We start from the raw sequence: 25,082 nt of genomic DNA on the forward strand, positions 1-25,082 counted from the left end.
TCATGGTAACTCATGGTAGCTACAGGAAACAAATGCAAACAGCAACAGGAAAATTGCTGAGGGGGTGCAAATGGGTGTACTGGGTTAGAGAATCCACCTTAAGGGGTGGCTGTGGGGATCAAAATTCACACCTGTGGAACATTTGGAAGAGTGCCTGGAACACAGTCCCCCTAATATTGGCTGCTCATACCCCCACTCCCTGCTGAGATCTCCTTGAAGGGAACGCCTCGCATGAAAACAAGAGAGAGCCCCCTCCAACGGCAGCCCCACCACCCACCTCAGATCAGAATGCAGCTTCTGCCTGCCCCACCTCCCCATGGCACCTGGTGTAGCCCGCCAGAGACTGATCTTTGGTTTTGCCCCACTTGTCACCTCGACCAGGCTGGACACCCCCAGGATCTCCAATCTCCTGGCCTTCCAGAGAAGGGGGAGCACTGAGGATAATGGCAACACCTCTCTTCTCCCTGTTTTGGAGAAGAAATATCCCTGAAGCCTAGATCTACTTGTTGGGCAGAGGTCAGTAAAATGGGATGGATATGCCAGGCTGATTAGATTTGTAATTCAATGGGGCCCCATGGCTGTGCACCCCAAAAGGGCACCAAGGTCTTTGGGGCTCCCTTAGGTGAATTTAACTTGCTTTACTCAACGAGAACACATTTCTGAAAACGTGCACACTGCATGTATATGGCATGTTACACTTAAACCTAGTTTTAGGAAGGCGTGCTTAAAAGTGAATTTTTTTTTTCTTTTTTTCTGGGACAGAGTTTCACTTTTGTTACCCAGGCTGGAGTGCAATGGCGCAATCTCGCCTCACCTTCCAGGTTGAAGCGATTCTCCTGCCTCAGCCTCCCGAGTAGGTGGGATTACAGGCATGCGCCACCATGCCTGGCTGATTTTGTATTTTTAGTAGAGATGGGGTTTCTCTATGTTGGTCAGGTTGGTCTTGAACTTCCAACCTCAGGTGATCTGCCTGCCTCAGTCTCCCAAAGTGCTGGGATTACAGGAGTGAGCCACTGTGTCTGGCCAAAGGTGAAAATTTTTATAAAGCAATAAAGTGGCCTGTACGTGAGGAGTTATTTTTGTAGCTCACAGTCTTATCTCAAACTCTCCTCCCAGTCCTGCTCCTCCCAGAAATAAATGCCCTTAAGGCCAGAGGTTGCGCCCCAGGCTGGCCCCTCCCTGGTAATGCGCTAGGGCCTCATACCTGCACCTGGTCCTGGTGGTGCCTGGGAAGGGAGAGCCACAGGTGGGCCTGCCATGGCACTTATGGGGGCTCCTTCTCCAGTGTGGGGCTAAGAGAACAGGAATCTGCTCCCTTGGGCTCAGACATCAGAGAGGCACAGGGAATGAGTGCCTCCAGGGCAAGCCCTTTCCTCTATGGATGGGGAACGGGGACCTGACTCTGAGTTACTATCCCCCAGACCAAAGCCCATCCCACTAACCTTCTGGTCTCTTCCCAACACCTGAGCTGGAAGAAGTTTTTGTCTTCTGAACCAGATATCCACTCTGAGTAGACCAGGCTTTTATAGAAAGTGACAGATCTAGGAAGCTGTGGGCACCTTTCTGGGACAGCTGTGTGTACTTTGCACTAGAGGCAGGGGACCTTGCAAAATTATATCCTTCAATTCGAATCAACCCCCAGGGAGATGATAGCATGACAGCAAGTCAGCTGTAGCTGGAACCACAAGGCAAATAAATGGGTTTTCCTGCACGTTTACCTGCCCCACGGAGCGTTGGACAAAGCAAGGGGCTACATTACCAGTTTCTTCGGGTAAAAACAATGTTTCTGTTTCTCATTTGTGTTTTCAAGCTTGCATAAGTACCTACTATATGTCAGGTCTGGATCAGTGATACATAATTCTGGAATCTAAGAGCTAAAAGTCTATAAGTGGAAATCAATCATGGTATATATATCATGTTAAATAGAAGTATATGAGCAGGTTCTACAGGAACACAGAAGGGGAAACAAGAAAACTCCTGGCGGGGTGGGAGGTGTGATCATTAATTCAGGTTTTGAGGGATGAATAGGAGTTTATCTTGGGTCGCACAGGTGATGGGAAGACATTGTCACCCAAGAGCACAGCCAGCACTCCTAATCTCACCCTTCTAAGGCAGCCCCGTGCCTACAAAGGCAGGCAGAGAAGGGCCTAGTGTTCGGGGAGAGTTGGCAGGGGTGGGTGGGCACAAGAGGAGGCTGCAGAGGCCCCATCCTAGGAGAGCCAGGCCAAGTAGGTTCTGCCGTGGGCTGTGGGGAGGCTTTGGAGGACTGTCCACCCAAGGACTCTTTAAGGGAAAGGCGGCTATTTCAGATGGAGGAGAATACAAACCCAAGAGGCCATCAGAAGCTGGAGCGAGTAGAAGCAGGATTGGAGATGGGGACAGCTTTAAGAGTTGGTAAGCTGGGATTTCAAATGTAACTTAGAGGGAGAGCCAGGGAAAGGGGAATTTTATGCTTTTTCTCTACCCCGTGCCTCACTCTGCCTGACACACCTCTGGTACATGGAGGAAGGTAGCTGGGGGGTGGATTGGGCACCTAAACTGGTAGCACTGGGCCCAGGAAGTGGCAGAGACACTGAGTATGCAGCAGACGTTTTCCACTCTCCAGAGATGCCCATCCGAGGGGAGAGAGAATGCCAGCGCAAACAGGACAGGCCACCTCCGGGTGGCTGCAAAACAACGCTCCCCAAGCACGGAGCCATCTGCAAGAGCAGCCCCGGCTGAGGGCTGCACACAGGCTTGGCCAATGGTGGGTTTGCAGGGGTAGTGAGACTGCAGATCAGTGAGGACAGTGGCCCCTGTGCGCACACACTCTACCCTTGTCCCCAACCGTGTGCCCATCCCCTGCTTTCTTGCCTTTCCTTCTCTTCCAGCCTCACTGGGGACCCATCTCTCCTTTCCTTGAGAACTTGCTCCAGGTTTTGCCAACTTCATAATACCCAGGAAGGCCTTTCAATAGGCTGCTGGACATCTGGGAGGAGTTGAAGCCAGTGGCACTTTGCTAATGAGGAGACTGTCACAGGTCTCTTTGAGAGTCTGATAAAAGTATCATCTATGCAGAAGAAGCAATGGCCCTCTGCCCACAAACATGGAATTCTGCATAAGATCTCAAGGGCCTTGAAGCCCACCTAAAAGCAAAGTGGGAGAGGAATGACGATGTTTGAGGTTGTGGTGGGTCTGGAGAGCCTGGCCCGAGGAGAGGCTGGTGCCCGCTTTTTTCTCCCTAGGAAGATTTTGAGGAGGGGCTCTTCAGGTCAGGAGGAAGCCACAGCCCCCAACCCAGTCCCCACTTTGTGGCTTCAGGCACGGGGAGGGACAGCCTGGGAACCGGTCTGCCAACCAGTTTAACCAGGGACTGGTTTCGACTCAGGGAGTTCAAAGGAAGCTGGGGTGCACCCTGGCCTACCCAGCCTGCCAATGGAAGCAGCAGCCCTTAACTCTTTCCTGGTTGTGCCCTGGGCAATATCCAGGTGGTGGTCCATACTGCAGAGGGGTCTGAGCCTCCTCAGAAGATGAAATGGATGGGGTGACCTTGGCTATAACTGGGGAGTGCAACCAGTTACCCAAGAGTGGGGAAACTGAGAGAGCCTCCTGTGCTCCCTGACCCCAGATCTCCCTTGGGATTCCCTCCTCCTGCGTGGCGGTCCCTGGAGGACCCTGGCTTCTGGGTGGATGCAGGGGCGCTGGGATTGGATTTCTGGCATGATGAATATTCATCAGCCTGAGCCAGCCTCTGCTTCTGTTTACTTAGCCGGGAGGGGCTGGGTTTCAGGTTCACCTTGACTCCAGGAGCTGCAGCAGAGCAGGTACCAGCTCCTGCACCTGTTTCTCTTGCACCTGACGTGCAGCTGCTCCTACCCACCTCTCCTGGCTGAGCCTTGCCTGATACAGCACCCCGGAGGCAACCCTTCCTCCCCGAGCCTCACCCTCCCAGGCAGCTCCTACACTCAACTGCTTCTCTAGGAAAGGTCTCACCTCCAGCCTGGAGCAGTCGGGATTACAGGTACAGGCAGGGGGGTGGTGGGTGGGGAAACCAAGGCACAGACTCCAGTCAGGGCACCCAGTTCTGCCTCCATGGCTGACAAGCCCAGCGGGAAAGAGGAACCCAGGCCTCTAACCTGGTCTCCACTCAGGACTCATCCCACTGCCTCTTGGAGTCAATCCAGGCCTCCAACAGAGCGACTGCTGAGTAGTTTTCTGTTAACTCTTGCTGAACTGGAGCCCACCCCTCTGACCCCCCAGTCTGGAGCATTTTTCCAGCTGTCTGGTAGGAACATCTCCCCATTCCTATCCAGGGTACCCCCGTCTCATCCTGCAGGCCCCCTAAGTGCCACTGGGGCCCTGCAGAGGGATCGGGGAGGGAGTTCTGGGTTTTGACTTACAACATATTAGCTGACTTGCTTCCCCTATCTGTCCCTCTGCCCCAGTCAATGGTTAACTTGACCTAGCTCAGGAGGGGCCTGGCTCAGTCTGGGCAAAGCCCTTCAGAGCAGCTCACCGAACCCAGCTGGGATGGAGGGGCCTGTCCTGGGACACCCATGTGCATGCTATAGCACTGGCCACCAAAGACCGGGGGTGGCAGGCTGTGCCATGAGGCCCTTCATGGCCCCAAAGCTGTGCAAACAGCAGAGGTGAAGCTGGCATCCTCAGGGACTGATTTCCATCATCCCTGGATTGCAAGGCCCCAGGGCAAGGGCCCAGCCCTTAGCTTGGCCAGCTCAGGAACCTGCATGAGCGAACTGCAGGGCCCACCGTGTGTCACCAAATGCTGGGTCTGTTTGAAGTCCCAAGCTACCTGCCCCTACTCCCCCAACCCCTTTCAGCCCTCTGTGATGAGGCACGGGCATGTGGTTGTAGAAATCTTGTTCTTTGCAACTTTGAGAATCTGGGAAGTTTGGATATCACATCACCTTTTTTGTTTGCTTGTTTTTAAAGCAAATCAGATTTTACACTATTTTTTATGATGACTATTTACAGGATCCTACAGCTGGGTTATTTTGTAGAACAAAGAATAGTCTGCTAATTTTTCTGTTTTGCAAACTCAGATTTCCATAAGTCCGGCTTGCCTAATGGGGCAAACACCTGCTTACTGGTACCCACATGTCCTCCTGGGCAGAACAGACAGGAAGGCCTGGCAAAAACAGTATTCTCTCTTTTTGTTGTTTGTTTGTTTTTTGAGACAGAGTCTCACTCTGTCACCCAGGCTGGAATGCAGTGGCATAATCTCAGCTCACTGCAACCTCTGCCTCCTGGGTTCAAGGGAATCTCGTGCCTCAGCCTACCAAGTAGTTGGGACTACAGGCACATGACACGACATCTGCCTAATTTTTTGTGTTTTTGTATTTTTAGTAGAGATGAGGTTTCCCCAAGTTGGTCAGGCTAGTCTTAAACTCCTGGCCTTAAAAAAATAAATAAATAAATAAATAAATAAAATAAAATAAATAAACTCCTGGCCTTAAGCAATGCTCCTGCCTCAGCCTCCCAAAGTACTGGGATTATGGTTTGAGCCACTGCACCTGGCCTCTGGCAGAGTATTCTAGAGAGACCAGAGTACAAGGCCAGAATGCAAGGGCATCAGAGCTGATGCTTTGATGGAGGCCCCAGGGCAGGGCACAAGGGCTGTTCCCATCTCTACAGTTTGCTGATAAGTTCCTCGTGATCTGTGGCTCCCTTTACGCCAAGGAGAGTTAAGCCCCAGGTTTGCCAACTTGAAATGCCTGTTAAAACAGGTGAATTTTAACGGGCACAGGCAGAAGCCCATTTCTCCCTGGAGCTAGAAAATCTGGTGGTTATGACAGTCTCGGGAGCTGGATCTTCTGTTCTTCCATTCCCCAAGTTCCTTGGTAGGCCCAAATGGGCAGTGGTGGGGCTGTGGGCCTCATTCCAGACAAGGCAGTGACTGGGGCATCCACAGGCCAAGCAACTGCTCTGTTCCTCCTTCTCTGCTCTCCCCCACCTCCTTCCAGAAACCCATTCTGGAACACTAAGTTCTGTACAAGGCTGTGCTAAGCCCAGGTGGGGCAAGCTGCCAAAGCAAACCTCTCAGGCTGTCCCTAGGTGCGCTCACCTCTCCAGGGTGCCCTGGAAGTATTTATCACGCCCCTCTCACTGCTCCTTCACTTTCTGAGCATGAGCTGCACAAGATCTCCCCTCAGCTTCTCTTGCTACTTGAGCCCAGTTAAAGGGACAGAGCTGGCAATGTGGGAGCTGCTTTCCGGACAGAGGTGTTGGAAGGAACCCACTGGCTGTGTGCTCTGAGGGAGGGGGTGGGGACATGGAGGATCAGGACACCAGAGCACGAGGGGTATGGATGCAGGCATTCAGCTCATTGTAAAGCCTAGGCCCACATCGTGCTCTCCTCTTTCCTAAATTTGATATGCCCCCCAACCCTTAAATAATCTATACTAATTAAGGAAATTCCAGAAATCAGAAAACTAGAGAAGAGAAATCCTCTACTCCTACACAAAGAAAGGCACTATTGGGCCGGGCACAGTGGCTCACGCCTGTAATCCCAGAACTCTGGGAGACCGAGGCAGGCGGATCACCTGAGGTCAGGAGTTTGAGACCAGCCTGACCAACATGGAGAAACCCCGTCTCTACTAAAAATACAAAATTAGCCAGGTGTGGTGGCGCATGCCTGTAATCCCAGCTACTTGGGAGGCTGAAGCAGGAGAATCGCTTGAACCTGGGAGGCGGAGGTTGTGGTGAGCCAAGATCATGCTATTTTACTCCAGCCTGGGCAACAGAGCAAGACTCTCTCAAAAAAAAAAAAAAAAAAAGTCACTATAAAAATGCAGTGAACACCCCTCCAGTTTTTAAAAGGAGGTGATACCCTCTATCTTTCTGGTGTATACTAGCTGCGCCTTCCTTCCTGGGAGCTTTCACAGCTGGCAGCTAGGCGTCCCGAGAACCAGACCACTGACCTCGCCAGTCATCACCGTTCCTCTACCTGTTCTGTCATTGATCTTCCTTCATCTAGCAGACTGTCATCTGCTTCTATCTTACATACCCCAGCTATCAATGATGTCCAGGCAACCTTCTCTCCCAGAAGTTCTGCTAGCTCAGACAGCACCTTTGTGGAAATTAGTCAAAGGTGAGGCCCCCAGGGAAGGGAGCTCCATGGCAGGGCACATGGCTTGTGAGTGGAGAAGCCTGGATTTCAGCCCCAAGCCCCGCCCTGAAAGGTACAACCCGTGATGACCATGTCTCCCTGTACTTCTGGGATCCTTCTAATTGCTTTCTGCCTTTTTAGCTCCCCTTCCAACTCCTGTCCTTGTGGAAGCTTGGTAGGGAAAGAGAACCATCCCTTAGTAATTATTCCCATTATCCTAAGTTTTACTTTGCAATGCATGGGTACCTCTGTGGGCAGGGATTAACAGTAGAGCTAAATACTAGAGCTGGATGGGATGGGTGAGGAGACTGAGGCCCAGAGAGGTGGTAGCTTGCCAGAGCCATGAGGCTCTGACTCCTGCCTTAGGAACAGCCCAGCAGCTACTTTAGCCCTGCTGGTCACCACTGGGAAGTTCAAATTGCTTGAAATGTCACCAATTATATTTAATTTTGTAATGAATTCCAAGCAAAATGCACAGGGCACTTCTCTCCCTATGCTACCAGTCAATGGTCTTCCCACACCTGGCTGCAGGGTCTGGTGGTATAGTGGGAAGTTCGGGAAAAGCATCAAAGGCCTGGATGCTGTGTGACTCAGGCAAGCTGTCCACCTGCCTGTGGCCCTGAGGGGCCTGGCAGGAATTATCTCAAAGCTCCCGACAAACCTCCAGGGCAACGGTGTGTGCCTGTCCCACTGCCTCTCTGTCTGGCGGGTGACTTCCCTGTCTTGACCTTGACTTTGACTCTTTTCTTGTCTCACACTCTCCAAAAGCATTGTCACCCCCACTGATCTCAGTCTTGGGTTTATTCAGCCCTAGCTTAAATTCTTTCTTTAATTCTTCTTCTTCTTTTTTTTTTTTCTTTAAGACAAGTCTCGCTCTGTCACCCAGGCTGGAGTGCAGTAGTGCGATCTCAGCTCACGGTAACCTCTGCCTCCCGGTTTCAAGTGGTTCTCCTTCCTCAGCCTCCCGAGTAGCTGGGATTACAGGTGTGTGCCACCACGCCCAGCTAATTTTCAGTAGAGACAGGATTTCACCACATTGGCCAGACTGGTCTTGAACTCCTGGCCTCAGGTGATCCACCTGCCTTGGCCTCCCAAAGTGCTGGGATTATAGGTGTGAGGAACCGTGCCCAGCCCTTTCTTTAATTCTTAAAACAGCCCATGATTAGGAGTCTAAAGCACACTGGTCCAAAGGCACCTACTCCCTTTTCCCACTGACCCCTTTGTCTCCCCGACCCTGCTCCAGCAGAAAGCCCCACCCTCGGCTTAGGGAGCGCCATGACGACTGAAATTGGTTGGTGGAAGCTGACTTTCCTCCGGAAAAAGAAATCCACTCCCAAGGTGCTGTATGAGATCCCTGACACCTATGCCCAAACAGAGGGAGGCGCAGAACCCCCAAGGCCTGACGCTGGAGGCCCCAACAGCGACTTTAACACCCGCCTGGAGAAGATCGTGGACAAGAGTACAAAGGGCAAGCACGTCAAAGTCTCCAACTCAGGACGCTTCAAGGAGAAGAATAAAGTGAGAGCCACGCTGGCAGAGAACCCTAACCTTTTTGATGATCACGAGGAAGGACGGTCATCAAAGTGAAGGGCTGAGGAGGGTGCTAACACCTCCTGGCTCCCTGCCATCAGCTAGATCTGAGACAGGACCTTGCCACGCTGGCCTCTTTGGCCATAGCTGAAGCTGTGGGGGTAGTTGATACCTGCTGGCAGGAAATGGCTGGTTTTTAGGTTTGTATTTATGTGCCTCCACTTTTGTAAGGCCTGGGAGATCCCAGGGTCCTCCCACCCTCCCCCCGACCACATACAAAGGCACTCTAGTTCAAGGGTGAAAACTCTCACCCAAGAGGAATAGCCCTCCTTGAAGCAATGGCAGGGCCAGCAAAGAGGTGGGCATGGCAGAGAATGGAGAGAGTGAGCCAGACAGACTTCACCTCATCACTAGACACAGGGTCAAGGTCAAGTTTGAACTGCTTCTCCCTTTACGTTCTCTACCCGTGACTACTCCCTGGACCAATCCTGAGGAGGGCACATTTTCCAGAAGCCACGTGATAGGGGCTGGTTTCTGTGGAGCCAGAGGCAGAGACACTGAACTTCAGCTCACCTCCTAACACCAGCAGTAAACTTCCTGGAACTTTGCCCTCAAGTGTGGAGGGGGCAGAGGACACTGGCACTCTGTTAGGGTGTTGCAGAAGACTAGATTGATGGTAGTTTGGCCTTTTGGTTCCTGTTTTGGCCATGACTTGTGCAGGTGGCAAGTCACACACCCTCGAAGGGAAGCTACACGGGCCAAATTGAGGGAGTGGATGGGGAATTTTCTCCTCTCCCTCCCTTACTGTAATAGTATTTAAGACGTATCAGCTCCAGAGATGAGTCCTGGAGCCTTGAATTTTGTTTAACAAACTAATTGTAGGTTTCTCTCTTTGTAATAACAATGCTGGAAAAGCAGAGAACCTCTTTTATGCTCATGTCTTGCATTTATTGAGATGACTGTTTCTCACGCCTTTATCTTCCTTCATGTAAGTAAAGTGGACCTTTGTGCTCAAACTGTTCCTTTCAAGCTTCAGGAAGGGTTGCCAGGTGTGACAATATAGGAACTGGGTCACTAATTTTTACCATCAAACTAGCCTTAGTATGGGGATGGGGTGCAGAGGGAGCTAGTTACACCTCAGTGGTCGGTTCTCTCCGGTTAACAGAGAGGCCATCAGGTGCTCTAAGAGAGTAGGGCAGACCTTTGGTGATTGACCCCAAAGTTTCAGTGGTTTGGTTTGGGATTAAGATTCAAACTTTGGCTCTCCCCCTTAGTAGCTGGGTGACCTTGGGAACATTTGCTTGAACTCTGAGCCTGGGTTCCCTCTTCTGTAAAAGGGGACTGAAATAATACCTATCACATAGGGAGTGTCAGTATTAAGTAGCCTATGAGAGGCCCCATAGTAAGCACTCAGTTTAATACTGGCTTCCTTCCCCCTTACTTTATAAGGAACTCCACCATACCCTACAGCTTTGGTTTAAGAAAAAGGAGAAGGTGGGTATGGTGGCTCAGGCCTGTAATCCTAGCACTTTGGGAGGCTGAGGTGGGAGGACTGCTTGAGCCCAGGAGTTTGGACTAGCCTAGGCAACATAGTGAGACCCCATGTCTAAAAAAAGAAACCAACTACCAAACAAAAAGGAGCTGACTGTGCTGGCACATGCCTATAGTCCTATCTACCTGGGAGGCTGAGGTGGGAGGATTGCTTGAGTCCAGGAGTTCAAGACTACAGTGAGCTATGATTGTAGCACTGCACTACAACCTGGGTGACAGAACTAGATCTTATCTCGAGAGAAAAAAAATTCTTTTAATAAATAAGAAAGAGAGGCCAGGTGCGGTGGCTCATGCCTGTAATCCCAGCACTTTGGGAGGCTGAGGTGGGTGGATCACCTGAGGTTGGGAGTTCAAGACCAGCCTGGCCAACATGGAGAAACCCCATCTCTACTAAAAATACTCTACTAAAAATACAAAATTAGCCAAGCGTGGTGGTGCATGCCTGTAATCCCAGCTACTTGGGAGGCTGAGGCAGGAGAATCGCTTGAACCCGGGAGGCTGAGGTTGTGGTGACCCGAGATTGCGCCATTGCACTCCAGCCTGGGCAACAAGAGCGCAACTCCATCTCAAAAATAAATAAATATGCCGGGCACAGTGGCTCATGCCTGTAATCCCAGTACTTTGGGAGGCCGAGGTGGGTGGATCACGAGGTCAGGTGATGGAGACCATCCTGGCTAACACAGTGAAACCCAGTCTCTACAAAAATACAAAAAAATTAGCCAGGCGTGGTGGTGGGTGCCTGTAGTCCCAGCTACTAGGGAGGCTGAGGCAGGAGAATGGTGTGAACCTGGGAGGCGGAGCTTGCAGTGAGCCGAGATCGTATCACTGCACTCCTGCCTGGGCGACAGAGTGAGACTCTGTCTCAAAAAATAAATAAATAAGAAGAGAAAGCTATCATCTTATGAGGTTAGGTCCAGCTCTTTCTGAAGCCATAAGAGCTGGGAATTAAAAAAACGTTGGCGAAATCTCTGGAGCTCGTGGTAGAAACACAGGGAGAGACCAAGGTGGCCACTAAACAATGTGGTCCTATAGCTTCCAGGTCAGCTCCTGGCAGGCTGCTGGGCCACCCCACCCAGGAGCTGTTGCTCAGGGAATTTATTACTGAAACAAACAGACCTATACAACGGAGCCTTTGTTAGGTGCCTCACCCAGGCCAGAGGGACCTCAAATGATGAGTAAGGGAGACCAGGAGCTGGAGGGATGGAAGGCAGGCTCGGGGTGCTGCCTTTTCCAAGGCCTCTTTCCACTACCCATTCCCACTACACAGAACTTTCTAGGGTCTCACCAACTACTCAATCCATGAGGCCTCCACAGAGGAGCTCAGACTTTCCCCACACCGCAGGCCTGCGGTTAATAGCTAACTAACATTTATAGGGTGCTTACGGCAGACGGCCCTTACAACAAGTTCTCCCTAAGCTTGTTCATTTAATCCTATCATCGCCTGAGACAGATACTGTCATTATCCCCATTTTTCAGACAAGTTGGCTGAGGCTTAGAGGTTAAATCACTCACCCCCGGGGGCCAGGCACTGGCAGTGGTACAGCTGGGACTGAAGCCAGAGCTGGCTTGTACATGTGACCACTGTCCCACACAGCCACCTTCCACTCTTGATTCTCATCTGCTACGGGAACAGGAAACTGAAGCTCGGAACAAAGAAAAGCACAGACATCTTCTGCGGAAGGGGAATTTGGGAGGGAAGGGAGCAACGTCTGGGTCTTAGGATCCTGGGAGGTGAGCATCATTCGAGGGAACCGGACAAACTCTGGAAGCAGTTGGATAAAGCCAACTAGTTTTGAAGCTGAGTGTCCCTTAAGACCCTAGACTACAGGCATCTCCCACATCCGCCCATTCTAGGTTTCCCTGAGGTGGGAGATAAGGATGGGCCCTGGGCCACCAACCTAAGGCTCTAGATAATACTGGCACTGTACTGCCAGCTCCTCCAGTATCACCATTGCCCCTCTGGGTTAGAGTATCCACAGCCCCTCTGCCCCTTGCATGCTGACCCCGGCTCCATCTTCTAGGTAAAGTCCACCTATGTTTCTAAGCTGGGGTACCAGATGCATATGGGGTAGGTACTAGAAGCCAAAGGGAGATCTGGCTGCCCAGGGAAGCAGAGTGAGGCAGCTGCAAGTTTTCATGAGAACAGGGGAGGAGGAGGAACCGAGAGCGCAAATATGTGCGGGAACCGGAAGAGGCTACGGGTTATCGACCACAGTTTCACTGGGACGCGACCCAAGCGGATGAAGAGGGAGGCAGGGGAGGCCGGCTAGAAGTGGCTTTCACTGCCCGGAAGGGGCCGACACTGGGAGGAGGGCTCCCCCTGCTGGACGTACTGCCTACACGGTGGGGAGAAGTGAGGGGGCAGGAAAGTCGCTTAAATTCCCCAAGTCCCCGCCTTGGGGGTTGAGAGAGACCAGGCCGGGTTGAACATCAATAAAATGCACGGCTGACAGGCTTTTATTACAGACTGGGGGCAGTAATGGCTGGACAGAGAACAGAAAAGGAACATCTGAGACCAGGCTCAAAGCTGGGGGGATACACAACCTCCAATAATACAAGGTGGGTGCAGCACTTCTAGACACACACACAGACACACATACACGTACTCATAAATGGCACAGCCTACAGTACAAGAAAAAGGGCAAGGTAGGTAAGGGCACCCGACACCCTCCTGCCTGCACGGGGCCAAGGGTTAATGTGCCTTCCTGCACGCAGGCTTAAGGGGGATAAACAAGGAGAGGGCTGCCCTTGGAAGAGCCCTGCGGATAATAGTGACTGAGGCACAGGTCCATGCAGGGGAAGGAAGCACAGTTCACAGAGTGGCAAGCTCAATGCCAGCCAGTGCAAGCAACAGTCAGTTCTCTGATCCTGGCTTAGTCACAGCAAATATTTACCCGGCCTGGCTCCTCTCCATAGCCAGCAGGTTGCTTGCTCATCCAGTCTGTCCCTGGTCAGCGGGCTTGTGCTCAATGAGAATAAACACAGTTCAGCACAGGACTCAGCTGAGGGTCACTAAAGGATCACAGACTGTGAGGGTGGGAGGTCATGGTTTAGAGGTTGAGTCTAGTGCAGCTGGTCACCTGGGATCTAGTGAAAATGCAGGGTCAGATTCAGTGGGTCTGGAGTCTGAATCTCTAAGGGGCTGCCAAGTGATGCGGATGCTCCTGGCTTGTGGACCACACTGTATAGCAAAGCTCTAGACCAGGAGGTCTCAACCTTGGCTGCACAGAATTCTCTGGGGAGCTTTTAAATTTCCCAGTGCCCAGGCTGCACTCATATCTTGGCAGAGACAGAGTTTTGCCATGCTGGCCAGGCTGGTTCAATCATCTCTGAGGGTAGGACCCAGGCATCAGGGTTTTTAAAGCTCCCCAGGTAATCCCAGTGTGGGCGAAAAGCCAATGATCTAGGAATCATCAGCAGAGGTGGGGAGTAAGGAAAGCAGATATGTGAATAGTCTGAAAAACATAATCTCTATAATAATCATTTAATTTTCTTTTGGAAAATGTATGTATATATACACACAATTTCCATAAACAAACATAGATAGTAAAGCTGATTAAAATCTTCCTGTCCGATTGGTACCAGCACATGAAGCTCTTCTACAAAATCCCTGACTGACTGGGAATAAAATTTCCTAGTGACAGCCCACTCCTTCTTAGGCAGGTCTGACTGTTTGAAATCTCTCCCAATATTGAGATGAAACCTGCTTCCCTGTAACTTCCCTGTAACTCTACGGGTCCCTTGGAGCCACAGAGAAGGCAGCAATCAGTAGGGGAAGTGCTATAAAAATATACTATCATAGCTGGGCACGGTGGCTCATGTTTGTAATCCCAGCACTTCGGGAGGCTGAGGTGGATCATAAGGTCAAGAGATGGAGACCATCCTGGCCAACATGGTGAAACCCCGTCTCTACTAAAAATACAAAAATTAGCTGGGTGTGGTGGCGTGTGCCTGTAGTCCCAGCTACTCAGGAGGCTGAGGCAGGAGAATTGCTTGAATCTGGGAGGCAGAGGCTGCAGTGAGCCAAGATCACGCCACTGCACTCCAGCCTGGGCGACAGAGTGAGGCTCCGTCTAAAAAAAAAAAAATCCTATCCATAAATGAGTTAAGTTGTAACCAACAGAAATATATTCTAGCTAGATTAAGTTAAAAAAAAAAAAAAAGAGAGAGAGAGAGAGGCTTTACAGATAGTGGGGTGTTTCAAGGCAGGGGGAGGAACTGCACGGCCCACACCTGGGAGGGAGGGATCCTGGGAGTTGCAACAGCAGCCAGCAGAGGCTGTTGGTTCCTGTTGTTTCCTGGCTGCCATGAATGACTTGGCTTCAATGACTCCCAAGGTTCTGGATCCCTCTAGTTCAAATTTCAAATTATTGACAAAACAATCTGATTGGCCACGTTGGCTCAGGTGAATATGCTGGCACTAAGCTTTGGCCAGTATGACTCACATGGTAACAGACAGGGCTGCTGGGGCCCTCCCTGTCACCAGAAACAGAGTCACACTGGTTGCTACCCTTAGAGGGAGCTATCCTAATCAATCATAGGCAGGGTCAAAAACATAATTATGGAATGATTTTCCATTTGTGATTCTCTACGTCACCATTACACTCCACTTGACCAGCTAACTGAAAACCAACTGAGTACAAAGAACTTAGAGCATGAGCTCTGAAGAGTCCTGAATATAAAGGGTAGGGAGGGAAATGGGTTGAGTTTAGAAAGAAGGGCCTGAGTCCCAATCCCACACCCTCTCTTGACACCTAGCCCTAGCTCCACTCTGGCCCAGCAGGTCCCAGAGTTAAGGTGCAAGTCTCTCATAGAGCCAGTCTTCCTCCCCGTGGTGGGTCATGGGTCCCAAAGGGGAATCTCCTGTGGGTAGGCCCCGCCGAAAGACTATCCGGTCATGCAGGCGGTTGGTTTGACCTTGCCAGAACTCCATCACCTGAGGGTACAGGACATAGCCACCCCTATAAGGAGAAGCAGAGGTTTCAGTGTTCTGTGGATTTTCCTAGCCAGGTCACTCTCCCACCCTCACCCCTCATCCCCAGGGCCTCTTGAAGGAAGTTGCTGGGATGCATCTGATGAGGGTGGCCAGGGAGGAGGAGATCTGTGATTCCCCAGGCAGGTGGCTTCAAGTAAACACAGGGGCCTGGTGTCACTTTCTAGATGACTACCAGATGTCACTCACCAGGATTTTGGCTTGGGCACCTCTTGATCCTGGTAGAGCTGTTCCAGTTCCTCATTTTTCTTTCTCAGATACTGTCCAGGGGAAGGAGTTAGAAGAAGGGCCAGGCCCAGTCAATGATTCATTAACAAGGACTTCCTGGGGATATGTGCTGGGGACATTGGTGAGCAGAGCAGACTGGCCTTTGCCTTCCAGGAGCACACAGTCAACGGGATGGCCAGATGGACAGAGGGGGCCTATTTTCCCTCTCCCTACCCCTATTTCCCTTCTTACTGTCCTTTTCACTGTTTTCACTGGGCTGGAGAGAGAGGAACCTGGCATCTCCTGGGGACAGCTTCTGGGGATAAGCCAAAGCCTCCACCACCTGGAGGACTACAGCGGAGCCCCACTCACCTCGCGATCAGGGATCACAGAACTCTGGTGGCTGACCACAGCCCCAATCTGACTGCTCTTGGGGCGGGAGTGGAAGTAGCACTCAGCCTCCTCCTCGGGCAGCTTCTTCACAGGGCCTTCCACACGCACCTGCTCAAGGATGGCTCTGGGTGAATGGCGTTCAATGCCACCTGCCCTCCCTACCAGCACAGGCCCTGTTCCTCTCTGTTCTATCGGCTGTCCCACCACTCTTGGCTCCAGCTAACTGAGGGCTATTTTAGAGGCAGAGTGCCCAGCTGGGATGTTTGCCCAGTCTGGGGACCTTCACTAGACTTAGCCATAAACTCAGGCCCTGCCAACCCAGCCCATCCCAGCCTGTCCTAGGAAAATTCACTCACCTGACGGTTAAGTGGCTCCCAGTAGAAGACAAGGGAAGCAAAGGGATTAGAGTCCTAGAAGTAAAAGAAAATCCACAGCCAGCCATCAGGATAGGGAGAGGAGGCCTCCGGCATCCAGGGAAAAGGCAGGAGAGCTGTAGTGTGCAGGCCCACAGCAGATGCATCCACTGTATGAGCTCATTTAAATCCTCAAAAGTAGGCCTATTGTCACAGATACAGAGACAGGCTAAGTCACATGCCCAAGTTCCTGCAGTAAGTGGTGGAGCTAAGTTTAAGCCAGTCAGACTCCAAAGTGAGACTGGGTGATTTCTCTCACCCACAGATTTGCGAGTCTTGAGAAATGCATGTTTGGCTGGCATGGACTCAGGGAGGTTTACTCACTTTGGATTCATTCATTGAATGCACACGAAGTGCTTATTCTGGGTTTGACAACAGGAGACATGTGGGGGATACAGCAGAGATAAAACATAGCATCCTCCACTCCTGCAGAGCTTACTGTTCAGCAGAGGAGATAAATATCAGTTACATAATCACCCAAGTAAAAGCTTAGTTACAAACTGAAGAAAATGATAAAAAGGAAAGTTGCAAGTTATAATGGCAGCAAACAACATGAGGGGCTGAGTCTGAGTCGGAGTCAAGGAAGGCCTTCCTGAGGAGGTAACATGTGGGCTGAGATCTGAAGGAACAGGTGATGGCTGATGGGGTGAGGCTGGTTAGAAAGTGCATTCATTCATTTATGGCAAAGAGCACAGCAAGTGCCAAGGCCTCATGGCAGGAGGGCACCTGCACATAGAGAGCAAGTAGACTGAGGGGTGGGGTGGCATAAGAAGGTGACTGAAGAGGAAAGGGCCAAATCCTGCAGGCCCTGGGAAAGATTACCAGCTCTTTTCACATACCAGCTCTTTTCCTTTTCGACTCTCGAAGTTAGTGAAGAAGCGGAAGCCATCTTTCCCAAAGCCCTTCAGTAGCAACATGCGAGCAGAGGGTTTTCCATCTCTAGGAGCAAACAGCAGAGCACTGTGGTCAGAGCCTGCTTCAATGTTCTGGCTATAGTCCCTCTCCCCAAAAGATGTCTCAGCACCCCCTCCAGCTGTACCTCCTTTACTGGGCTGTTAGGCTGGGGCCCCCTCCCATGTGCTCCTGGGGGTTTGTCCTAGAGGTATGACACCACAGCCTAGGGCCCTGTTATGGACTGAAGAGTGTCACCCAAAACCCCTGTGTTAAAGCCTTAAACCCCAATGTGACTGTATTTGGAGAAGGGACCTTATGGAGGTAATTAAGGTTAAATAACAAGGTCATAGGGGTGGGGCCCTAATCCAATAGGACTGGTGTCACTGTAAGAGAAGAGGAACTTCAGAACCACCTCCCTTGCGCCCTACAACACACACAGGAAAGGCAGTATGAGGACATGGCGAAAAGCAGCTGTCTGCAAACCCCAAGCAGAAGCCTCACCAGAAACCACCCCTGATGGCACCTTGATCTTGGACTTCCAGCCACCAGAACTATAAGGAAATAAACTCCTGTGGTTTAAGCTATCCAGTCTACAGTATTTTGTTAAGACATCCCTAGCTAACTCATAAGACCCTAAGGGCAGGGACTAACAATAATGCAATCATCCAATGCTTCGGGATCACAGTGGTGCTACGAGATCAGCTCCTCTGCTCAGAGCTCTGGGAAATATCCACTCGCACAGTACAAGAGCGCTGGCTTCAGGGCCTTACACTTTAGCAAGGAGAATTGAATAATAGGCTAATACAAGTGATGTCTCAAAGGGCATATGACTGTCAAAGGAATGATATAGTCAAGTACTGTGCTAGATTTCGAGACAGAGACAGAGCTTCACCAGAAGTAGCTCCTGAATGGCAGACGAGGCTTGGGTAGATGGGGAGATGAGGGAGGCAAGGAGTTGCTTGTGGATGTATCAAGGGCAGAGATGAACAAGGTACTGCATTTTTTTTTTTTTTTTTTTGAGACGGAGTCTCACGTTCTGTCCCCCAGGCTGCAGTGCAGTGGCACGATCTTGGCTCACTGCAACCTCCACCTCCTGGGTTCACGCCATTCTTCTGCCTCAGCCTCCTGAGTAGCTGGGACTACCCACCCGGCTAATTTTTTGTATTTTCAGTAGAGACGGGGTTTCACCGTGTTAGCCAGGATGGTCTTGATCTCCTGACCTCATGATCCACCTGCCTCGGCCTCCGAAAGTGCTGGGATTACAGGCGTGAGCCACCGCGCCCAGTCTAAGGCATTGCATTTTTATCACTGAAATGTAATTTTGTGGTCTGGTCTTTGGTTTATAGGTAAGGACACAGGCCCAGAGAGGACAAGTATCTCATCTAAAGCCACACAGCACATTAATAACAGAGCTGGAACCATAAAGTTGGCATCCAGAGTTGAGAGCTTCATAAGCTTCCTAGTTCATGTATCCACCCAAAGAGGGGCCCACGGCCATGCCCACCTGGTACAGGTAGCCAGACACATGGCATTTGCTTCCCCTATGTCAGGACACTGAACAGCCTCCTCAAACCAGGCAGCAAACTGTTTCACTGGGTCAAGGGAGGTCAGATGAGTCTCCTCAAATGCCTAGGAAGGGAGATTTATTCCATTTAATAAACATATATAGTGCTTACTAAGTACCTGGCACTGTTCTAATCATTTTTCAAATATCAACTCATTTAGTCCTCATGACAATGACCTTAAAATAAAAAATAGTATGCAGTAAGAAGAATCTGTGCCCCATTTTACAGGTAAGGAAACAGGCATAAAAAGGTCAGACAACTTGCTGTCCCAGAGCTAGTGATGGATAAATCAGGGTTTTCATGTCATGGGTACCAAAACTGTCTGTGCATCAGAATCACCTGGGGAGCATTTAAAAAACTTTCTGGACTCCACCCCCATAATTTCTCATTCAGCAGGTCTGAGGCTTAATCAAAAACTGCATTTTTATTTACTTATTTATTTATTTTTTTTAGACAGGGTCTCACTCTGTCACCTAGGCTGGAGTGCGGTGGTGTGATCTTGGCTCACTGCAGCCTCAACTTCCCAAGCTCAAGTGATCTTCCAACCTCATCTTCCCAAGTAGCTGGAATTACAGGCATGCTCCAATATGCTCGACTAATTTTATTTTTTTCTAGAGACAGGGTCTCACTATGTTGCCCAGGCTGGAAAAACTGCATTTTAAATAAGCATTTCTAGAAATGACCACATGCAACCAGATTTGGCAACCAGGGCCCTGGACCCCAACTCCTGAAAGGTTCTCTTGGTTCCCCTCCTGAGGAGGGAAAAGGAAAAGAACTTCCCAGTGGTCAGCAGAAAGTACTGAAGGCAGTAAGCTAAGAGCTTTCTCCTCTCCTCCTCCCTGAGCTAGTCCCCTTCCCCCATATTCCACTTACTTTTTTGTCAAACAGTTTGTAAGCTGTTTATCACTGTACCCACCCAAAGAGGGGCCCATGACGATGCCCACCTGGCACCAGGAGGTTTGGGGGTCACCCAAACCTCCTTGCCCCAGGGGGTGGCCCCAGAAGCCCTGAGAGGCTGGTTCCTCCTACTCCCCTCCCCCTAGTAGATGACTCCGAGGACCGCTCTTCCCGCGCCCTTGAGGGAGGCCCAGCACTGTCCTGACATCCATCACATGAAACCCTGATTCATCCATCACTAGCTGTGGGACTGAGCAAGTTATCTGACCTTGCTACCTGTCGAGTAGCAGGGTTCTAAGCACTTTACAAACATTTAAGACCATAACATCCCCGTGAGGCAGGTACTATCACTTCCCAGATGAGGAAACTGAGGCCCAGAGACACTAAGGATTCCAGCCCAGGCAGGCTCCAAATTTCGAGCTCTTACCCATTACGAAAGGCTGCCTTTTGAACCCATTTTCATTTGCGTTTCCCCGGAACTCCTCCCCCAGTGGGATGTCTTTGAAGCCCCCTTTTCCCACTGAGGGTGACCCCCAAACCTCCTTGCCCCACCAGGTGGCCCCAGAAGCCCCGAGGGGCTCCTCCTACTCCCCGCCCCGCTGTAGATGACTCCGGGGACCCCTTTTCCCCCGCCCCTGCAGGAGGCCTGGCCCTGGCGGCGGCACCTCTCGGTCCCCGCGGTAACTCTTGCGCATGGGTCCCAGGTCCATGGAAGCACTGCGACCACAGAGGTGACGGAGGTAGCCTGGCCACTCGGCAGGTCGCCCGAACGTCGCTGTGACGCCCCGCAGCCGGCACGTCATGGGGGCCGCCGGCCACGTGACCTGGCTGTGGCCCGGCGCTGGGTTCCTTTGAGTTCGGAACCAATTTCTCACCCTGGACTTCTACCCGGGGAAGGAAGGATTTGCTAGTCGCCCAACCAAGCTAACAGGTCCTAAATCCTCGGAGCCAATGAGTTTCCAGGATCGGAGGAGGGAGACAGACACGGAGAGGTCATTGGTTGGACCTTTTCTGTAGCAAGGCCAATTAGAGCGAGAACAGAGAAACCCAGTGACCAATGGGTAGCGCTTTTGGGGGCGGGAGCAGAGAGACAAGGAAATGCTGTCACCGCCGTTAACACGCACGTGGAGGTTGGTTAAAGGTATAGGAGGATCTCCTGCAGCTCAGGCGGGGTGTAGGATGTGTCCCGGGGGCTTGAGGGGAGTAGTCAGTATTAAGTGGCTGGCCCATAGTTGTGCCTGTAGGCGAGCTTAGGGCAGGAAGTACCCCTTGGGAAGGGAGACTAGTGGAATGGGAAAAGAAAAATGGAAAATGGAATTAGGGGCCAGACTCTGAGGCAAGGTGATGGGGACACATAGAGAAAAGGGTAATATGGTTGTGGGGAGGAATTAGGGCATGAGAGTGGGAGAGGTTGAAATGACTTGTGGACCATGCCCCGAGTGGGGAGGTGCAGTGGGGTTAGGAAGAGACGGTGAGGTGAGAAGGAAGATGGCTTTGGGAAGGTCCCAAAGGAAATTTGGGACCAAGGTATCCCAGACCAGAGTGGTTTTCCTCTTCTAGTTTTGTTTTTGTTTTTGTTTTGTTTTGTTTTGTTTTGTTTTGTTTGAGACGGAGACTAGCTCTGTCGCTCAGTTTGGAGTGCAGTGGCGCGATCTCAACTCACTGCAACTTCCACCTCCCGGGTTCAAGCAATTCTCTGCCTCAGCCTCCCGGTTAGCTGGGATTACAGGCGCCTGCCACCACACCTGGCTAATTTTTGTATTTTTAGTAGAGATGGGGATTCACCATGTTGGCCAGGCTAGTCTTAAACTCCTGATCTTAGGTGATCCACCTGCCTCGGCCCCCAAAGTGCTGGGATTATAGGCGTGAGCTACCGCACCCGCCACCTCTTCTAGTTTTAAACCCCCTCCCTCCAACCTCATTTATCTAAGCAAGGGTCAGAGCATTTTGCTCCCTTTGCTCATGGTTTCCCCTGCAACGGTGCATTGGAGTTCATAGGAGCCAGTGACCTGGTAGATGGCGAGGCTGCCAATGTCCCATCTCTCCAGGGCCTCCCCCATCTTTGTCGAGCTTCCCTTTTTCCACATTTTGCCCTTGCTAGGTAGTAGGAGTCTAGCCCCTAGGTCAATGCAAGTAATTGCCAAGTGAGAGTACACGGAGCAGGTGGCTGTGAATAGCCCTTCCAGGCTGTGGATGCAAGGCTGAAAAATGGGAAACCCACTCGTGCCCAGTCCAATTCTGACCTGGCTGGGGCAGCCTTGGGTCGAGACCTCTCTGTAGCCCTGCTTTCCACCAGCATCAGGAAGGGGAACTGCAAGAACCATCTAGGCAGGCACCGAGGACTGTGCCAGGTAAGGGGAACTTCCTGGCCTGGCCAGGTGTCTGCATTACAGCTGAGCTTCATGAAGCCCTACATTAGATACCTGTCATCCTTTATGTGTACATAGCTTGAGCCAGATAGAATCTGGAAGACAATTTTGCTGCAAAATAATAATACATGTCTCAAAACTTAATGATATTGGTCTATGGATTCGCCACTGGTTGAATTTTTTTGTGCTGCCGTCATTTTGCTCCATCAGCATAACTGAGAGGAAGTTGACTAGATTTACTTTCCTGTTGAAGTTATCTTTCTTTCTTTCTTTCTTTTTTTGAGACAGAGTCTTGCTGTGTCGCCCAGGCTGGAGTGCAGTGGTGTGATCTTGGCTCACTGCAAGCTCTGTCTCCCAGGTTCACGCCATTCTCCTGCCTCAGCATCCCGAGTAGCTGGGACTACAGGCGCCTGCCACCACGCCCGGCTAATTTTTTGTATTTTTTGTATTTTTTTTTTTTGAGACAGAGTCTCGCTCTGTCGCCCAGGCTGGAGTTCAGTGGCCCGATCTCAGCTCACTGCAAGCTCCGCCTCCCGGGTTTATGCCATTCTCCTGCCTCAGCCTCCCGAGTAGCTGGGACTACAGGCGCCCGCCACCTCGCCTGGCTAGTTTTTTGTATTTTTTAGTAGAGATGGGGTTTCACCGTGTTAGCCAGGATGGTCTCGATCTCCTGACCTCGTGATCCGCCCGTCTGGGCCTCCCAAAGTGCTGGGATTACAGGCTTGAGCCACCGCGCCCGGCCAATTTTTTGTGTTTTTAGTAGAGACGCGGTTTCACCACGTTAGCCATGATGGTCTCAATCTCCTGACCTTGTGATCCACCCGCCTCAGCCTCCCAAAGTGCTGGGATTACAAGCATGAGCCACCATACCCAGACGAAGTTGTCTTTCTATATAAGAACATTGCTGTACTCCCGCCCTCCTAAGCCCCTGCAGTTGAACCTGTGTAAGCAGAGTAATGAGTGCACTTCAACTCAGGATGGGTTTTGTTCATGGATTTTTTTTGTTGTTGTTGTTTGTTTGTTTGTTTTTTGAGACAGAGTCTCCCTCTGTCACTCAGGCTGGAGTGCAGTGGTGTGATCTCGGATTATTGCAACCTCTGCCTCCCGGGTTCAAGCCATTCTCCTGCCTCAGTCTCCCAAGTAGCTGGGATTACAGGCGTGTGCCACCACACCTGGCTGATTTTTTGTAATTTTAGTAGTAGAGATGGGGTTTCGCCATGTTGGCCAGGCTGGTGTGGAAGTCCTGACCTCAAGTGATCCACCCACCTTGGCCTCCCAAAGTGCTGGGATTAGAGACGTGAGCCACCGTGCCCGGCCATGGGGTTTTTCTTCACACTCTTTTAGTACTCCTGGGCTGCCGCTACCCTGGACCTGGATTTTAGGACTAAGCTCATCCATGTACTTAAAAGCCAACAGCTCATTGTAGTGGAGGTAGATGTATATTTATGTATTAATTCAGTAGACATTTGCTAAAGACTTCCTTTGGACCGTGCACTGAACCAAGTCTGAGAATATTAAGATGAAGATGACAACCTGGGCTTGTAGTCTATAGGGGGAGGCAGATTTGTGAGCTTAAGAGTTGTTGCGGATTTTTTTTTTTTTTTTTCTTTTTTTTTGAGACAGAGTCTCACCCTGTCACCCAGGCTGGAGTGCAGTGCCACGATCTTGGCTTACTGCAACCTCTGCCTCCTGGGTTCAAGCGATTCTCCTGCCTCAGCCTCCCAAGATATTTTAACAGGGACAGTAAAGAGGAGCAAAAAGAAGAGGATCAGTCAGGAAAGGCTTTGTAAAGGGAGTGGACATTTGATGTCTTAATGAGTAAGTTTTTGCTAGATGGGACAATGGAACAGGCGTCCCAGCAAGAGGGAACACTGTGAGTAAAGGCATGGTGCACTTGGGGGGAACCTGGAGACATGTAATACTGCTGGAGCAAAGGTGATGAGTAAACAAGCTGAACAAGCAGGCAGGGCTACGTGCTCCTTGCTGAAGAGTCATCATGCAGGTGCTGAGGGCCAGGCTTTTAGACACAATGATTCTGATATTTTATCCTGTGATATTTTTCAGCCTGTGAACCAGTGTCTAGTTCCTGCTTTTTAAAGACCAGATGGGGAGGAAAAAAGTGCTAGATTCTGACAGCGTCTCCTTCCCCTGGCCATTAGCAAAGAAGTGTGCAGTTGATTGCCTTTTTGTATTTTTCCGTTTGTCTTGAAGATAATAAGTAGACTTGTGTTACGCTTTTCTACTTTGTTGGATTTGGTTTCTGGATCACAAAGCAGCCCCGCAGTGCACAACCAGAAGGGAAACAAGCCTACTAGCTGCTTTTGCTACTGATGCAACCACCAGCAGGGACTTTCTGAGTGGGAGAAAGGAATTATTTTACTATTCCAGTCTTCTCTTGAGAAAGTCTTAAATGAATAGAAAATACATAGCAACATTTTTATTGTACAGAGAGGCACACTGGTTTCTCAGGATGAAACAAAAAAGTCTGCATGGCCGGGTGCGGTGGCTCACGCCTGTAACCCAGCACTTTGGGAGGCCGAGGCAGGTGGATCACTTGAGGTCAGGAGTTTGAGACCAGCCTGGCCAACATGGTGAAACCTGTCTGCACTAAAAATACAAAAATTAGCCAGGCGTGGTGGCGGGCACCTGTAATCTCAGCTACTCAGGAGGCTGAGGCACAAGAATGGCTTGAACCCGGGAGGCAGAGGTTGCAGTGAGCTGAGATCGTGCCACTGCACTTCAGCATGGGCAACAGAGCAAGACTCAGTCTCAAAAGAAAAAAAAAAGTCTGCATGTGGGTTTGGGGACTGTGCCTTGCCTGTTTTCTTCTAATGCTTTTCCTTTTTTTGAGATGGAGTATCACTCTGTTGCCCAGTGCAGTGGAGTGCAGTGGTGTAATCTGGGCTCGCTGCAACCTCCGCCTCCCGGGTTCAAGCAATTCTCCTTTCTCAGCCTCCTGAGTAGCTGGGATTACAGGCGCCCGCCACCATGCCTGGCTAATTTTTTGTATTTTTAGTAGAGACAGGGTTTCACCATGTTGGCCAGGCTGGTTTCGAACTCCTGGCCTCAAGTGATCGACCCTCCTTGGCCTCCGAAAGTGCTGGGATTATAGGCATGAGCCACCATGCCAAGCCATGTTTACTCTTTTTTTTTTTTTTTTTT

The 25,082-nt window shown here is 50.8% G+C and overlaps 2 protein-coding genes across 4 annotated transcripts; one reads left to right on the plus strand and one right to left on the minus strand.

The window, feature by feature from the left end:
* The first annotated feature begins 3,763 nt into the window (after positions 1–3,763).
* PRR15L (proline rich 15 like) lies at positions 3,764–9,654 on the plus strand. Of its 3 annotated transcripts, none has more exons than XM_017853918.1 (2): positions 3,764–4,000; positions 8,352–9,654. In XM_017853918.1, exon 2 carries the CDS (start codon positions 8,384–8,386, stop codon positions 8,693–8,695), a length of 312 nt encoding a protein of 103 aa, XP_017709407.1. In that variant the 5' UTR covers positions 3,764–4,000; positions 8,352–8,383; the 3' UTR covers positions 8,696–9,654. The 3 variants fall into 3 exon arrangements, with proteins under 3 accessions (XP_017709407.1, XP_017709406.1, XP_017709408.1); XM_017853917.1 differs by having other exon boundaries at positions 8,355–9,654; XM_017853919.1 differs by lacking the exon at positions 3,764–4,000 and adding an exon at positions 8,078–8,092 and having other exon boundaries at positions 8,355–9,654.
* A 4,720-nt stretch (positions 9,655–14,374) lies between these two features.
* On the minus strand, positions 14,375–20,500 carry PNPO (pyridoxamine 5'-phosphate oxidase). The gene is made up of 7 exons (XM_017853921.1): positions 20,217–20,500; positions 18,594–18,718; positions 17,035–17,134; positions 16,139–16,192; positions 15,762–15,890; positions 15,372–15,442; positions 14,375–15,150 (listed from the first exon to the last, which is right to left on the minus strand). Exons 1-7 carry the CDS (start codon positions 20,352–20,354, stop codon positions 14,982–14,984), a joined length of 786 nt encoding a protein of 261 aa, XP_017709410.1. The 5' UTR covers positions 20,355–20,500; the 3' UTR covers positions 14,375–14,981.
* Between the last annotated feature and the right edge of the window lie 4,582 nt (positions 20,501–25,082).

Source organism: Rhinopithecus bieti, unplaced genomic scaffold (genome assembly GCF_001698545.2).
Source record: "Rhinopithecus bieti isolate Rb0 unplaced genomic scaffold, ASM169854v2 scaffold_35856, whole genome shotgun sequence".
In the NCBI taxonomy this organism is placed as follows: Eukaryota; Metazoa; Chordata; class Mammalia; order Primates; family Cercopithecidae; genus Rhinopithecus; species Rhinopithecus bieti.

Excerpts from the sequence above, each read along its gene's own strand:
- PRR15L (XM_017853918.1), top strand. The coding sequence starts at position 8,384 with ATGACGACTGAAATTGGTTGGTGGAAGCTGACTTTCCTCCGGAAAAAG.
- PNPO (XM_017853921.1), bottom strand. The coding sequence starts at position 20,354 with ATGACGTGCCGGCTGCGGGGCGTCACAGCGACGTTCGGGCGACCTGCC. Across the intron at positions 18,719-20,216 it reads GTTACCGCGGGGACCGAGAG|GCATTTGAGGAGACTCATCT; the intron begins GTGCCGCCGCCA and ends CTCCCTTCCTAG. Across the intron at positions 15,891-16,138 it reads GGGAGCCACTTAACCGTCAG|GTGCGTGTGGAAGGCCCTGT; the intron begins GTGAGTGAATTT and ends ATCCTTGAGCAG.